Raw genomic sequence first — 16,285 nt, 5'->3', positions numbered from 1 at the left:
AATATGGATGGTTTGGAGTTGTACTAATGAGCAAATGATGCATGAATATGGAAGATGCAAGTTTCAGTGAGGTCGGCACCCTATCTCTCCCTTTTTGACCTTCTCATTCTCGTGCCCTCGCTGGAATTCACCACCCCTCGTCGTCTGCCACCCCTCGCCGCGCAGCCGTGAGCCGTGTCCGCGCCCTTCACTCCTCTCTCTTTTGGTCGGCAGCAGTGGCCGCCGCCGCCCCACCGCTGCCTGCGTCGACAGCAACAACGCCCAGCCACTGCCTCCTTTTCCCAAATCCAGCGTCGCTATCGCCCATGCTTCCTCTTCGTCGATCGCCGTGCCCGATGACGGCGTCCAGCCGGCGCCCTTTGCCTCTCTGGCCCGGCAGCAGCCATTCACCCGTTTTTTTTCCCTTTTTCTTTCTATTCTTTTTTTTTTTTTTCTTTTAATTCTTCGTATAAAAGGGTTGGGAAAAAAATGGTTATGTTGTAGTTTGCCTAACATTTTTGGGAGAAATTATTAAAAATTAAATTTGAGGCTATAGGGGTAAAAATGGATATTTATTAATATTTTAATTATATTTTTTAATTGAGGATTATAGTGAGAAATTTGGGGGCTATATATAAAACTATCCAAACAAAATCCAACCATTCATCTAAATCGGCGATGAGGATTGATCTGGCCCACTTCTACTGTCTATTAACCTTTGCGTATAACAATCTTGTCTCTCTCTCTCTCTTCACATTAATTTCTTGATAAACCTCTTTTCTTCCCTCTCTACAAATCTCTGAAGCAAGGCAACGCTTTTCCATCAGAGTTTAGCAAGCATGTCGGAGGTACTACTGTTGTGGCTTCTTTGTTCATTTTTGTTGGATTTAAATTGTTTATTCCAACTTAAATTTTCCTTCGTACTAGGCGTATTAATCGATTTTGAATTAGAAAATTTGATTTTTCCGATTGTTTGAATTTTTGTGCGTTTGTTGTAACAGCTTGTTTACTAATGTTAGGGCTTTTCTCTTGTTTGCAGCTCTTTTACTAATGTTTTCGGATTTTTGCAGGCAACTAAAACTCCTGTGGTTTCTAAAGAAGGTGAGCTTATCTTTCCACAATAGTATTTTTTTATTATGCTTATATTTGGCAGTTGGTATTGATTGGATGTTGTTGAGGGGGGGGGGGGGAAACATGCTGTGTAATTCTACTTATGGATTGATGAGGGCCTCATTAATTTTTTTTGGAATGTTTAGACTTTTCAATTTCTTGGAACTTATCTTCTCACAGATATCAATATCCGACGAATCAATGCCATTGTGGCTAGCTGAAGTGGCAAATTAAAGCCATCTGCATCGTTTAGTATATCAGCCGTTTAAGTTATCTAGACATTTTAGACGTCCACCTTAGCAATAATTTGGAGGCAATTGACAACCATGTGAAAAATCTAATCAATTGAAAGTTCGTGTATCTGAAGACAATTTATGGTTCATGTGCAAAACAGGAATTTGGTGAAAGTTCGTGTATTTAGATGCAATTACCCTTTTTTTAATTATATGCAACTTTTGATTTTTTTTTTCTCTCTTTGAAGAAGAGAAGTCTGATGCAGCTGAAGCTACTACTTCTGCTGAGAATCCATCTGGACAGAGGAGGGAAGCCCCTCCTGCAGTTGGTGGAATGCCGAATCCATCTGGACAGAGAAGGGAAGCACCTCCTGCGGTTCCTGGAATGCCGAATCCATTTGATTTCTCAGCTATGACAGGATTGCTTAATGTATGCATGCTTTTCAATTCAGGAATTTCTATGGAACAGAGGATCTTGTAGGGGTTCCACCGAGTGTTCTATTTGTTGAAAATTAGAAGAGGTTTACTTTGCAGTTTGCACTTAGCTATGCTCCCAGAGCACTATGTCTCTCATGTTACTGGACCCTAGCGATGAACATGTAGCAGTTTCAGCAATTCAGTGTGACTCTTTTGCAATTGTGGTCGGAGTGGTTCGGAATTTACTGAGTCTCTTTCATAGAACTCTTTGACTAGTGTTACGCGGGATACTTTTTCAAATTATAAGCTCATACCAAAGTGTACTTTCATTTGTTGGTGTATCAGTTTGTGTAATTTCTTGCAACTTTAGCATTAATTTTTTTATCAGTATGTCAAAGGTCACACTGGAAATATGTGGTGCCTTATGACAGTAAAGTTTGTGACAAAGGTACTTATCTGCATTTTAAACTTTTATGCTGTTTGCTAAACTCAATTATATGTTGGCAGGACCCGAGCATCAGAGAACTAGCTGATCAGATAGCTAAAGATCCTTCATTTAATCAGATGGCAGAGCAGCTCCAGAAAACATTTCAAGGGGGTGCAGTTGAAGATGGCATTCCCAACATTGATCCCCAACAATATTACTCAACTGTGCAGCAAGTCATGCAAAATCCACAATTCATGAGCATGGCCGAGAAGCTTGGTAGTACATTATTGCAGGTAATTATTGGTCTTAAATTTAGATTAATTTGTAAATATTATTTTCCATATAGAGGTCATTAGCAAGTTTGTCAACCTTTTGCTTTATGCTTCTAAAGGATCCAGCCATGTCTGGAATGCTTGAGAGTTTGACAAATCCAGCCAATAAAGACCAACTTGAAGAACGAATGGCACGTGTCAAAGAAGATCCATCTTTGAAGCCGATTCTTGATGAGATTGAGAATGGTGGTCCTGCTGCAATGATGAGGTCATACATTTTTATCAGCTTCTTTATTGATTTACTTGTGAACTTTGTCACTTCTTTGTATGAGGCAGTCATATGTTTGCATGGTTGATGGGAGCTTAGTTTATATATAAATTGCACACGCGTTTGGATGTCAATTTGTTGCCTTATGTGTTTGCCTGTGGATTCTCAAGATGATCACACAATACAAAGTTATCTGTGCTTAGTAGTCTTGCTTGACAGAGCTCCTCTGTTTGCATTCTCATATTTCAGTTGGGTTCTGTTATTCAGTAATTTCTAGATCATGCAAAGTAATTTGTCTGTTTCATATGGACAAACCTTGTTGTGGTTTGGGTTTCCTAGAGCTTGGTCTTTGTGGCTTTTCTTTGTAGCTTTGTTATATTTTAATAAAATAAAGTTTGTTTAACTATGTTGTGTTTCAGTAATTTAGTTGAGGTTCTGGATCTAGACTGTTAAGAGTAGTATGTTATATATGCTGTAACTTTATAATGGTAGCCACCAAGAATTGAGTTATATCTCGATGTTTTTACTTTTGAGTACATTAATTGTGGAAGTAAAGGAATGAAATTTGCTTTCATAATGTGCATTTTTTGTTATTTGTTGGTTTGGTTCCCTTCTGTCTGTATTTCAATTTCAAACTGTACCTTGGTCAAATCATACACACATCAATGTAATCTTCCCTCTGAATTGTAAGCCTTTTTTTTTAATAATCATATCAACTAAGTCCCTGCTATCATAGATTTAAACATTTCATTCCCTGACTACACTACATAAATTCTATTTTTAGATATTCGTTCATAATTCGTGGTTTTAAAAGCTGGTCATTTAAAAGGTGGTCATTTCATGACCCATAATGTTCTATCTGTAATATATCCTCGTTTTTATAAAAAGTATTGTGTTTTTGTTTTGAACGGCACTGAGACTTATAGATATATGCATGAATCAAATCGAACCAGAACATAACTTTTGATTCCAGTTTCCTTGTAGTACTGAATTTTTTGAAAAAAAAGAAAATGCAATTGGCATTGAACATAGTTCATTCAGATTGAACCTGAATGAGTTTTTTGAAGCTTAACCAGTAGTTAGATCTTCTTACATACACCATACAATTGATTCTTTTGGGTGGTTCTTATCAAACAGAATATATGTCGAACTTATTATTTTATCAAGGGCAAATACCATGTATTGTCACAACATTTAACTGTTTTAGCAATAATTATGTCATAACATTTAATATTGTGAAGCCCAAATTTTGATATCTAATAGTCTATATGTCGGTGATTCGGTCAAAGGAAAGGTTGACTATTAGTGGTCCACACCATGTCGGCCCCAAAGAACCGACTCAATTGACATTTCCACCATACTTCTCGCCATTCGATGAGAGATATAAATGTATCTTTGGGCTTCATGACATTATTGCAAAAAATATGTCAAACGTTGTGACAATATGACATTACCGATTTATCAAACTATACTCAAACTTGTGCTGTTGATTATGATGTAGGTCGGTTTGTGCTTTGCAATTTTCTCTGAGAAGAGATGATATCTTCACTGTATGAAAAAAACTAGAAAATGCTTTTGGGAAGTAATTCAGCATTCAGCATTCAGTACAAGATTCTAGTTCTCTGCTCTCATTGAGTCCCCAAAGTATCAAGTAAAGAAGCTAGCTGAAGTAATCAACCCCATTTGTGTATATGAAGGATTACCTTACAACAACTGAATGTATAATAGCCCTGACCACCACCCCACCCCCCTTAAAAAAACAAAAAAAAATCGAAGCATAATAGATATTTGTTAATATATAAAAAGGAGGTCTATGATTCCAGCACATATAGCCCATAAATGAGTGAAATGAAAATTTTGAATACAAAATTATATCACTCTTTGTTTATTGCGTGCATTGTAGAACCACCTTTTTTATTGTGATTTGTCCATTCTGAGATTGTGTTATTCATCAGGTACTGGAACGATAAAGAGGTTCTTCAGAAGTTGGGTGAAGTTATGGGAATGCCTGTTGGAGGAGAGAGTGCTACTACATCTGCTGGTGACACTGCTGAAGACGAAACTGAGGAAGTAAATGATGAGGAATCCATCGTTCATCAAACTGCGAGTGTTGGTGACGTGGAGGTATGCGTCTGAGTTAATACTCAAATACAATTTAAATTACCCAAGTTTGCAAGATTATGGAATATCTTCCCATGCTTTTATGGAAAAATCAGGGCTTGAAAAAGGCTCTCTCTGATGGCGCTGATAAGGATGAAGAAGACTCTGAGGGAAGAACTGCACTGCATTTTGCAAGTGGATATGGCGAGGTATTCAAGACTCAAAGAATCATTATCGTATTAACCTTCTATATATGTATTTGATGTTGGATTGAGAGACTGGCTTTTTTCTACTCTCTTTTTATTCATATTGAATTATGAAGGTACCATAGAATGAATAATGACTTTGCCTGGATCTCTTTCATTGTGCAGTTACAATTCATATATTTCCTGCTCTAGTCTTGCTCTGATTCCTTATATCTTCATCTCTTTCACACTATCATCAATCGACTTAGTATTTATTTCCTAGTAGCTGATAGAATCACCTTGTCGTGATTCCAGGTTAAGTGTGCACAAATTCTTTTGGAGGCCGGAGCGAAGGTTGATGCTTTGGATAAGAACAAGAACACTTCTCTCCATTATGCTGCTGGTTATGGCAGGAAGGAATGCGTGGAGCTACTGCTAAAGAACGGAGCTGCTGTGTAAACGGCCCTTTTATGCATTCCCAAAAAAACTTATTGTAATTTCTATGCCCTAATCCGAGCTGACCTTGTCTTTCCCGTTTGCTCATGCTTGTTGCAGTACTCTTCAGAACTTAGACGGGAAGACACCTATCGACGTTGCTAAACTGAATAACCAGAACGAGGTGCTTAAGCTTCTTGAGAAGGATGCATTTCTATAAGCTGGAGGTTGCGAACTGTACGTTTTCTAGTATTAGCCCCGTCTACTTTCATGAGAAGAGTAATTCGTATTAGCTTGATCATAACGTTTTCTGGATTTAGTTCGATTACGTCGATCTAAGTCCTCCAGCAATGCCCCATGTTTGTATTGTAGTTCCTGCCATGAATAATCACTCCATAGTTTGATGCAGCGAGTGATTAGATAATAAGAGTGGGTTCTTTTCAGTTTTTCCTATTGTGCAATGATTCATTTATGTACCATTTTACAATCAGAACAGATCATGGCAGGTTGCAAGTACATATTACTATTTTCACAGTTTATTTTACCCGTTGAGTATTGTTTATTTTGCTTTGGGTTATTCTTTTTTTGAGAGAGCTTTGGGTTATTCTTAAAGGGTCAAAATTTAAAATACCCATCTCTATAACTTATCTATAAAAAATATCCACTTTCATAAAACATATATCAAACCTACTCAACTCACAATTAATGACAAAACTACTCTTTAACAAATCCTCTAGCAATTCATCATAATACAATTCCATGTTCAAATTAGAAATAGTCGGTGAAGATTTATCAGGCCTAACATGCCTTGCTTGGCGTGCCGGGCCCGATGGTTTCGGGCCGAATCGGTGGGCTGCGGGCCACCCTCCCCATGAACTGTAACCGGCCCGAGTTCCTTGGCGGGCCAATCCCGGAACCGCCCCGTGGTCAACTGTCCGGGCCCTGACCGTTGACTTTTGAGCCGGTTCAGGGTCGGCCCGCTGGGCCCAGGCTAACCGTGGCATCACTATCCGGCGATGAGATCAATCGGGACGATCCAACGGCCCTCGCTCATTGCTCAATCGCCCTTCAACTTCGTCGACCAGATCGACCCGATTTACTCTTTCATTTACTTTCAATACGATTTTTTCTTAATATTGTTTATTGGCTTGAGCGTCGGAGGCCCTTCCATCGACACCCCCACCGGTGCTCTAAGAAGGGCTCTAACGTTGTTCGTGTTTCAGGTTGCTACTGCTCATCATACCGGACGACCCCGACGTCCTTATCCGTAGTTCTTGGATTCATCCCCAACAACTGTCATTTATTAGCACACACAACATATTTTAGCACAGAAAAACATATTTTCACCAAATAATTTTTCCGCTAACTTCTTCAACTGATAATACTATATACAAACTAAGCTAAAAACTTAGACTTAAAGATTTTCACAAACATGCGAGTAGCTTACCCACTGCATTCTGCACCACATCAGATCACTTTAAGTTAGACAAGTTTAATATGGATTGTCAGTTGACTCAACTCAAAACACCTATTAAATTGACTCGCAATCGTACGAGGTTATTCTAGTGGAATAAGCTAACCCCGATCGTATTTATCAAGGAAGGCTAAGCAGGCCAACGATTCATGCTATGTACATAATTGTCATTAATTGTGAGTTGCTCTCACTCGCCACTTTAAACAATAATTGGGTCTGGCGTTGCTCTCACTCGCCCTAGGCTTAAACTAAATGAATAAAGGTAAAAATACTAAGGACATGAGATATAGAACCAACACAGACAATAGTAAAAACATGTAAATATAGTTAAATATGTGAAGACAAGAATTAACACAAATCAAACCACTCTTAGATTCCACTCTCTATTAAATTCAATTAACTAAACCCCTTAACAAGCTATCAAGTATAGATCAATGATAATGCATAGAGGAAAATACGCGGTAAAAATTTAGACCAAAAAGTAAAGCAATAATAATCAATAATCCAAGGCAACTAATGAAAGAACTATGATCCAAAAAGCAAATCAAACCAAACAATCAATCAAGCAAGAATGACAAGTTACATAGGGCACGATAATTCAAGAATACTATAGAAAAATAATACTCCCTCCGTCCGCCAAGATTATGTCACAATTATTATATTGGGCGTCCGCCAAGATTATGTCACTTTCCTTTTATGGCAATGGTCCCACAATCCTCTTTAATATTTTATCCTTACTAACACTATTTATTTACAAAAAAAATCACTCAAAATTCAATCTCAACCACTCATCTCATAAAGTGGTGGGACCCTTTCTCCACTACATCAAAATCATCACCAATTTTATTAAATCTCGTGCCCAAGCAAATTGCCATAATCTTGGCGGACGGAGGGAGTAAGCAATAACAATTCAATAATAATCATCATATTAGAGTAATTCTTACAAAATAATAGAAATCCTTGAAATGTCACAATCTAGTAATAATATAGAGAAAAACTGATAGCAAATGTGTTCGTGGTGTTTGGGAAAATATGAATGCCCTAGCAAAAGAATATGTTTAGCAATTTAAAACACGGGGCGAAGACTAGAAGCCCCTGCCACTCTAAGCAGAGCGAGGGCGGTGTGAAGTTAAGGCGAAATTGGGATCAAAAGGCATTGAAAACATTGCGTGCATGATTAGAGAGCTACTGCTAGGTTGCAAGAGGCGCGGTCATGACTAGGAGCGCGGCCGTGGGGCGCGTGGCAGTGGGTGGAGGCACGAGGGCGAGCATGGGCGTGGCCGCGGGCTGGAGGAGCGAGGACGGCCAGAGGAGCGGCCACGGGGCTCGCGTGGCACAGCTGGAGAGCGCGGATGCGATACAAGGCGCAGCTGCAAAGAAAATAAGGGAGCAGCCGCAAGTTTGGGGGGCCGCAGCCTTGGATGGCCATGTGTCATCCAAAGCGCGCGATGAGGCCTCGACCTCTTCTTTCGGCATTTTACTATTTTCAGCTTTCCTATATCCTGTTGTCTAACTCTTCTTCTCCTTTCTAACTCCTGCAAAACAAATCAAAGCAAATCCTCAAGTGATAGCATCACATAACAACATCCATAAAAACTAAGCCAAAAGTGCATATATTCTACCAATAATAATCATAAAAAAGAGTAACAAGAATGCATAAAACATCAGTCAACTTACTTTTGTCAATTGACCTAAGTCATCTAAATTGATAATTTTATCAATTGATCTTGTCTTAAGCTAAATTAATTAAAGCAATGAAAAGTTTGAAATCAGTGTATTCCCTCATATTTTTGCTTTTTCACACGTACTCGTTCGAAGCCAACACATTTTTTTTTCACACGCTCTATAAAGTAGATAATACTCTCTTCGTCCGCGAAAAGATATCGTAAGGGAGGGTGACATGAGTTTTAAGAGAATTTGTATTGTTTATTTAGTGAGTGGAGAAAGGGGCCCATAAATTAAGTTAAGTGGAAAAAATTAATTAAGTTAGTGCGTGGAGAAAGAGACCCACAAATTGTTACTAAAAATATACTTATTATGACATCTTTTTATGGACATATTAAAATGACAAATTAAGACTTTTTTGTGGACGAAGTGAGTATTTTTCATTAACATGAATTTTTTTAAAAAATAATTATGAGGTGTTAATGTGATAATATTATCATAAGATTAAGGATGAGCGTGACAACTGTTTTTACACCTTAAAGAATGGAGTATGAGATAATGAAAAATGGAAACCACAAAAATATAGTAATCTATTTATTATATGAAAACACAGTTTGTGGCAAAATTGTAATTTAAAGAACCAATCAAAGGGTATTTATAAAACTCAACAAATCTCATATCCCATATATTTTCTCTCTCCTCTCTTTCATCATAAGCATTCTTCAATTTTCTATTCTCTTTCTCTCTCTCTCTCATATTCTCTTTTTCATATTTTGATGATTTTTTAAAAAAATCAAATTTTATTTATAAAAAATATTCTATATATATATATATATATATCTTAAAATAAAGATGAATGCAAGATCTTTGATTTGGTAACAAATAATTATTCAATTATTTTATTAGTATTCTAATAAATTCTAATAATATAATTTATTTTACTACTTATCAATTGAAGCTTTTCTAATAAGATGACATAGGTAATGAGCTAACTTAGAAAAAATTAATTTTATGCATGATTAGGTTATGTTTTAAAACTATATATTGTGATGTGAAAACTCTTTTTTTATTGTTTCTTCGTTTCTTTTAATTTGAATGGTGTATTTATTCTATAATTTTAAGAAAGAAAATAAAGTTTTCCATCAAATAGATGGAAAATTAAAAATGATACTTTTCAAAATTATAAAATAAAATTAAGGATCTTTACTGAGTAATTGATGTAGATTATTTTATTTTTTAAGAAAACATAATTTACATTTACTTATATTATAACTATATTTAATATTTATCTTTTATTTATTTGATACATCATTTAAATTATTTATTTTTGATAAATTAACATGATTAAATAAAGAAATTTAAAGGCCGCGCCACAGGGGCTCTAACCCAAGACCTTCGATTTTAGACATTAACCCCTAATCGCTTAATCGACACATGCTACATCGTTTAATTTTGATGCAAAACTATGTTCGTCGTGCATCGCACGGGTGAATGCACTAGTTCTTTTAGAAAATGAGGAATTCAATTCAATCAAATTAAATTCTAAGGAAAAGAAAATACTATAAAGTTGACTTAACTAGAAAATTATAATACGACGGTAATTTCGTGTTGGGCACAATTTTTCGTTCAATCTTCTCCTATTTCCGTGAGCTTAGGGTTTACTTTTTCGTCCCTCCCGTTACGCTGATTGTATGAACAAAACACCAATCTGTAATAATCTCTTCTTCTAGAGGCGGTTTCATTATTGATTTTGTATTTATTCACTCAATAATTTGTTTAATCCGACTGATCGATATATAATTGTAGCTGGTTTGATTCATTTGGTTTTGATTTTTCCCGTTAACGTTAATTGATATAGCAGCTGAAAGGCTCAATTTCTTCGAAAAGTGAAGATGGGCAGAGAGCGGCAACTGTCTCGGTCGCCGTCGCACCGTAGAAGGTACTCGCCGTCGCCTTCTGAGGTGAGGTATGGACGCCGGAGCCGGAGAGAGAGAAGCAGATCTCCTTATTCCTATAGCAGGTGATACCCTTTTACTTATACTTGCAGGTCGATTATATTAGGGATTTGTGTTTTTATATTTAAATTTAGTTGCTGATGACAATCAATTAATATTAAGAGGCGATGGGGATTTTCTTTTCCCATAATGAGTTCCTATAAGCTTATGTTGAGAGGACAGCTCCGGCTATCTACTTTACTGATCAGACCATTATGAATTTGTAATATGCAGAAACTATTATTACAATATGTGGTTTGATGGTTTTTTTTGTACCAGGTTTCGGGTGCTTTTGGTTGCCATTACCACTAGAAAAGTAAAGATTTTAACGTAAAATGAGAGAAAGACCAATCTTTATTAGATTAAGATAGGGTAGCTTATTTGAAATTGAATATGATGATGTTACGTTTCAGGATAAGTTATAATGATGAAGTTTTAGTTTAAAATTTGAGTATATGTATATTCATTACTCTACTTTGGAAACAAAACTAATTTGAATTCCGTAACTTTTGTTAGTTAAATGTGTTCCAATTATTTTGTTGATGTATTCAATCTGGACACTTTTCCGGACTATTGTGGGGTGCACTGTTGTGAACTTTACCCGTAATAATTGCTCATCATATTGGTTTTATTTGTTTTAGATGATCTAGCAGATGCTTACAGATTGTGTATCTTTGGTGTCCTAGTGCCATGTTGCTGCCTATGAGAGTTTTCGCTTTCCATCAGCACCTTGATATTCTTCATGCTTATGGTTGTTGACTTGATGATCTGTCACCTTTCGTAAAGCTGCTAAATTGTAATTTTAATGGCTTATACATCCTCATGCTGGGAGCTTCTATGCACCAAAAAAAAACATTAGAAAGTGAGATACATACTCTTTTAACACATAGGTTGAATGAGGTAGCCAAGATGATTGACCTTTGAGAAATCTAGAAAAGAAACAATGGCTCCTTTTGACTGAGAAGTAAGCTGGTGATAGGTGCCGTTGGTGTTATTTCACTGCTCGGTTGTGAAAATAGCAGTGTCTTATGATAAAAGATGCAGCACCCAGTTTATTCTTTGCAATATGTGAGGTAACTGTACATGCTTTCAGTATAGATTTAGGAAACACGAGGTTGTGGACATCATAGAGATCAATATTTTCTCTTAAAGCTCAACTACTTCATTGTATTCTACAGAAGACAAAGGCGCTCATTATCCTCTCGACACAGAAGTCGCTCTCCCACTCCAAGACGTCGTAAAAGCCGCTCACCTACACCAAAGCAGAATAAAAGACAAAGAAAAAGGAGCACTTCTTCATCCCCTTTAAGTGAATCCCCACTCATTGGTACCAAAGAGATGAAAGATGCAACTGAAAAATTGAAAACAGAGGAAGAGGACAAGAAAAGGTATAATAATTACAATTATGATCTTTTCCCTTTTATATTCACCTCCTTACATGATTTTCTGTACCATAGTGATGTGTCTGTTCTTGAATCTAAACTAGTAAAGTTTTATAATTCGTACATCATAATTTGGACTTTCTAATATTCTTGAATCGGTTCCACTCTAGAGGCTGATGATGGAAGCCTAACATATACTATCAGTGACTAAGTTTTTGTGGAGATAACTTGTACAGTTAACATTGGTTATAGCTTTGACATATCATTTCTAGTTTGTCCTGCAGTCCTTGTTTCATTTGTTATAAGTATTGTTGCCTGGTATTTGGGACAATGAAAGGAGACACATCGGTTTGCAAGAGGATAACTTGTTATGGACATATGCCTCTTATCGTTTGGATCTGCATGGTTTTTTCTTGAGATTATGCATTAAAATATATATTATTTATGTTCTATCTGGTGCTAGCAGAAGGTTTATGCTAATTGTCAATTCTTCGTATATGTATCATAAACCATTTGATTATTATTATTTTCCTTTCGTCTTTGTTTACAAATCGGATGGCCCAGTGTTGTCAAATTTCCGCCATGGCGGCGCCATGGCGGATGGCGGTGGCGGTTTTGGGCTAGGACGCCATAAAAATGTTATGGCATGGCAGTTTTGCCATGGCGGGTTATGGCGGCCGCCATATCCATGGCGCCATGGCGGCCATGGCGGGATATGGCGGAAATTTGGCCCATACCCGCTTTACAGGCGGGTCGACCCGTTGACCCGACCCTTTGACCCTTTGACTTAGTTATATTAGGTTTAAAAATTAGGGTTTCAACATTGTAGTAGCCTCCAATGTTCAAACTTCAAACTTGAAACTACTCAGCGGCGCCTCCTCTGATTCTCGGACCGGCGACCACTGCTCCGGCGACGCACTGCTCCGGCGAGCTCCGGCGATCTCCGGCGACCTCAGGTAGGTCCATTTTTTTTGGTTTTTTTAGTTATTTTTCGTTTTTTAGTTGTTTTTTTAATTTTTATAGCAGTTTATTTCATTTAAACACTAGATTATTTTGATTATTTCATATTTTCTGAAATTTTTCAGTTTAAGATTATGATTACAAATTTAGTTGTCATTTTTTCTTATTTGTAATCTGAAGGAGAAGAGGAAGAAGGGTTTGCTCCTTTGGATGATGATGAAGATGATGACTACGTGGATGTTGATGAGGAGGACTAGCATTATTATCTATCTATCTATTTCTTATGTCTTATGCTTGAAGTTGAAGACTTGAACTTATTATTGCATTTTGTTATGTTTAAACTTTGAACTTAGGAATATGTCATGTTTAAACTTAGGATATCAAGTTTTCTATGATTTTTCTTGGATTTTGCATGTTTTAATTTCATAATTTGCATATATATAAGTATATATATTATTATTTTATTAATCCGCCATGCGTCCGCCATAACCCGCCATGGCACCCGCCATATCCTTATGGCGGTTTTCAGGCCGGACCGCCATGGACCGCCATCCGCCATCGATAACATTGGGATGGCCATAAAGTTTGCCTTTCTCCAACTCATTCATGTGGTGCAAGAAATGAATTTGTGATCCTATATAAATATGCAACTAGAAAAGAACATGGAACAATATACTAACCATGGAAGTTGAATCTGAGTGCTGCATGTGTGCTTGCTTGTGAAATTGGTAGCTCTGCTTTTGATCCGTTTTGCTTGTTGTAGATAAATGTAAAATACTCGTCTAGAGAGAGATTTTGTTCTGGTCATACATCATAACCCGTTTGTTTCTGCACACATAAAAGGACATTTTGGACTTGTCATCAACTCATCTAATTTATTGCTTTTCTCAATTCGTAAATGTGGATTTCGAGAGATGCTGGACCTGGTATCATTGCTTAGTGAATGTGTAGAAAGCTACATTCAATTCCATGGTTTATGCGTATTCTACTATAAGAGCTGAAGTGTTCAGCAATTGGTACTGGAACTGCTACTTTTTACTTGACGCTCTTCTCCACAGGATTAATTGAAGGAAGTTTCTGGTATTGTTTATTTTGATGGTCCATTTGGGTGCCTCGTTAATCTACTGTTCACCAGATTTGAAACTGAAATATTTTGGATCAGGAATCAATTAGAGGTATGCTGTAAAAGCATAAGCATATATATCATTGTGCCCTTTTTCAAACTGGAGGTTAGTTTGTAATTTGTTTTAGTTCTGAATTTTTGGGACAGTGAAAGACCAGCATCGCTATGTAACTTCCTCAATCTTTTGCCTAACAGTAAAAGGAATAGAACAATTGTAGTTTGGTTTTGAGGGCATTTGACTCCTTTGCGAACGAACTTCTCCCTTATTGGATCAGTGGCTTTTTTTTTCTTTTGACATTTTCTACTACTTTAATAGGCGTCAGCAGGAGTTAGAATTAAAACTAATTGAAGAAGAAACGGCAAAAAGAGTAGCAGAAGAAATTCGAAAGAAAGTTGAAGAGAGCTTGAATTCCGAGGAAATCAATCTTGAGATAGCGAGGCGTCTGGAGGAAGGAAGGAAGAAACTTGTTTCTGAGGTTGCGGCCCAGCTTGAAAAAGAAAAGGAAGCAGCAGTTATAGAGGCTCGGAAGAGAGAGGCAAGTATCTATTCTTATGTTGTGTGATAAATATTTCATCCATTTAGTAGGGGTCTTAACACCTCCTTAGGTGACATGTATATGCTCTGCTTTTGTGGTTATGATGGTCAGCTAGTTGTTTCTCATTAGCAGTTGGAGTCGTGTGATATGTCTTTGTATTAACCTTTTTAATGGCAAGGATTCTACAGAGAAAAAGTTAATCACCCCTCCACTTACTATTAAATTGGCATGCAAAACCTGATCTCTGGATAGAGGTTCTAACCCAGCTATCCATTAGTTTAATTCAACATTGTTCTAGACTTTAAGATATTTAAAGCTCTGACTACTTGAGGTTCATTCTTGACTTCTGCTTCATTTTGGATCAAAGTATGTTCAATCGGAAATCATTTATGCCTATTACTGTAATGAGTAAACACTCAAACCTTGAAACAAGATTTATGGTCTCAAATGTAATATAAGCTGTGGAGAATTGAGGTTTTAAAGAAATGGTGATCTTCCGTTGCCTCGAATTACAATTTGCTCGCAAACTTGTGCAGGAACAAGCACAAAGGGAGAAAGAAGAGCTGGAAAGGATGCTGGAAGAGAATAGGCGGAAGGTGGAAGAAGCTCAAAGAAGAGAAGCTTTGGAACAGCAAAGACGCGAAGAGGAACGTTATAGAGAATTGGAAGAACTTCAGAGGCAGAAAGAAGTGGCCTTGCGAAAGAAAAAACAACAAGAGGAGGAAGAACGAGCTAACCAAATGAAGTTATTGGGGAAGAACAAATCACGTCCAAAGGTGTCATTTGCGCTAGGTATGAAATGACAAATTATTGTATCATGTCTCATGGTCTTTTTTTGGTTGATTTGTTTCTGGTTTCTAGTATATTTTGGGTGGGTGGGTGGGTGGGTGGGGCTGGGGGATACTTAGAAATGCAATGTCATCTCTTGTGACTTATCAATATAAGATTGTCTTTCACATTTCTAGAGTAATTTGTACGTGGATATTAGTGTTATGTCATTCCATGAATTTCATATCGCGTTTTCGGCGGCTTCCAACAACCATGCATATCATATATCAGAACTGTTGATGACAATTTGGGGTGTTTATTTTAAAATGATGATGCATGATTGAGTATTTTTATTATTAAAAGTAGAATTTTTCTAATCATATTCTTTTAATGGAATTTTTAGTTTAAATAATAGAAATAATTAATGGCATTGAGATATTTCAAAATTTCAATTCATCTAAATAAGTAAAGGTAATATCTTATTAAGGTAATATCTTACTATTTTTATTTATTAAAGTTAATTCTTTAAAGTAGACTCCTCCTTACGGGCTGGTTGCTTGAGCTTACAAGCTCCTTAAAACAATTTATAAAAATATTTAGAAGTTTATAAGTTACAAGTGCTTGAGCTTACAAGCTCCTTAAAACAATTTATAAAAATATTTAGAAGTTTATAAGTTTTTGTATAGTATTTTCTCATAATTTCTTATATAACCAACAATAAATAAATAAAAATAATTTTAATATGACTTGTTATTTTCAACATATACCTTTGTAATTTCATCTCTCTTTCTCTCTCGTTATTTTCAACATATACCTAAGTCTTAACTTTCTCTTTTGATTATAAGTTCAAGTTCAATTATCTAAATATTTTGATAAATTATAAGATTCCTATAAGAACATTCACACCCGATAAAATAATAAAAATGATAATTATTATTAAGAAAAGTGATAAAAGAG

At 36.5% G+C, this 16,285-nt stretch overlaps 2 protein-coding genes and 1 long non-coding RNA gene across 8 annotated transcripts; all 3 read left to right on the top strand.

Moving 5' to 3' along the window:
• The first annotated feature begins 628 nt into the window (after nt 1-628).
• On the top strand, nt 629-5,970 carry LOC131020094 (ankyrin repeat domain-containing protein 2B-like). Its single transcript, XM_057948754.1, has 9 exons — nt 629-827; nt 1,050-1,080; nt 1,571-1,752; nt 2,247-2,459; nt 2,558-2,706; nt 4,662-4,830; nt 4,923-5,015; nt 5,307-5,446; nt 5,547-5,970. The coding sequence occupies exons 1-9, from the start codon at nt 819-821 to the stop codon at nt 5,644-5,646; spliced, it is 1,086 nt and encodes a 361-aa protein (XP_057804737.1). The 5' UTR covers nt 629-818; the 3' UTR covers nt 5,647-5,970.
• Nucleotides 5,971-10,129: 4,159 nt separating this feature from the next.
• Nucleotides 10,130-15,575, top strand: LOC131020092 (uncharacterized protein At1g10890). Of its 6 annotated transcripts, none has more exons than XM_057948748.1 (5): nt 10,130-10,275; nt 10,427-10,585; nt 11,738-11,947; nt 14,341-14,560; nt 15,097-15,575. In XM_057948748.1, the coding sequence occupies exons 2-5, from the start codon at nt 10,458-10,460 to the stop codon at nt 15,361-15,363; spliced, it is 825 nt and encodes a 274-aa protein (XP_057804731.1). In that variant the 5' UTR covers nt 10,130-10,275; nt 10,427-10,457; the 3' UTR covers nt 15,364-15,575. The 6 variants fall into 6 exon arrangements, with proteins under 6 accessions (XP_057804731.1, XP_057804730.1, XP_057804733.1 ...); XM_057948747.1 differs by having other exon boundaries at nt 10,132-10,275; nt 10,424-10,585; XM_057948750.1 differs by having other exon boundaries at nt 10,162-10,254; nt 10,424-10,585.
• Nucleotides 12,508-13,307, top strand: LOC131020093 (uncharacterized). The gene is made up of 2 exons (XR_009100606.1): nt 12,508-12,897; nt 13,082-13,307. It is a non-coding gene; the product is annotated as an uncharacterized LOC131020093 (long non-coding RNA).
• Nucleotides 15,576-16,285: the final 710 nt, after the last annotated feature.

Source organism: Salvia miltiorrhiza, chromosome 4 (assembly GCF_028751815.1).
Source record: "Salvia miltiorrhiza cultivar Shanhuang (shh) chromosome 4, IMPLAD_Smil_shh, whole genome shotgun sequence".
Taxonomy (NCBI): Eukaryota; Viridiplantae; Streptophyta; class Magnoliopsida; order Lamiales; family Lamiaceae; genus Salvia; species Salvia miltiorrhiza.
This window is presented reverse-complemented; position numbering and strand designations above follow the sequence as displayed.

Excerpts from the sequence above, each read along its gene's own strand:
- LOC131020094 (XM_057948754.1), top strand. Across the intron at positions 5,016-5,306 it reads TTGCAAGTGGATATGGCGAG|GTTAAGTGTGCACAAATTCT; the intron begins GTATTCAAGACT and ends TCGTGATTCCAG. Across the intron at positions 5,447-5,546 it reads CTAAAGAACGGAGCTGCTGT|TACTCTTCAGAACTTAGACG; the intron begins GTAAACGGCCCT and ends TGCTTGTTGCAG.
- LOC131020092 (XM_057948748.1), top strand. The coding sequence starts at position 10,458 with ATGGGCAGAGAGCGGCAACTGTCTCGGTCGCCGTCGCACCGTAGAAGG. Across the intron at positions 10,586-11,737 it reads TCTCCTTATTCCTATAGCAG|AAGACAAAGGCGCTCATTAT; the intron begins GTGATACCCTTT and ends TGTATTCTACAG. Across the intron at positions 14,561-15,096 it reads TAGAGGCTCGGAAGAGAGAG|GAACAAGCACAAAGGGAGAA; the intron begins GCAAGTATCTAT and ends AAACTTGTGCAG.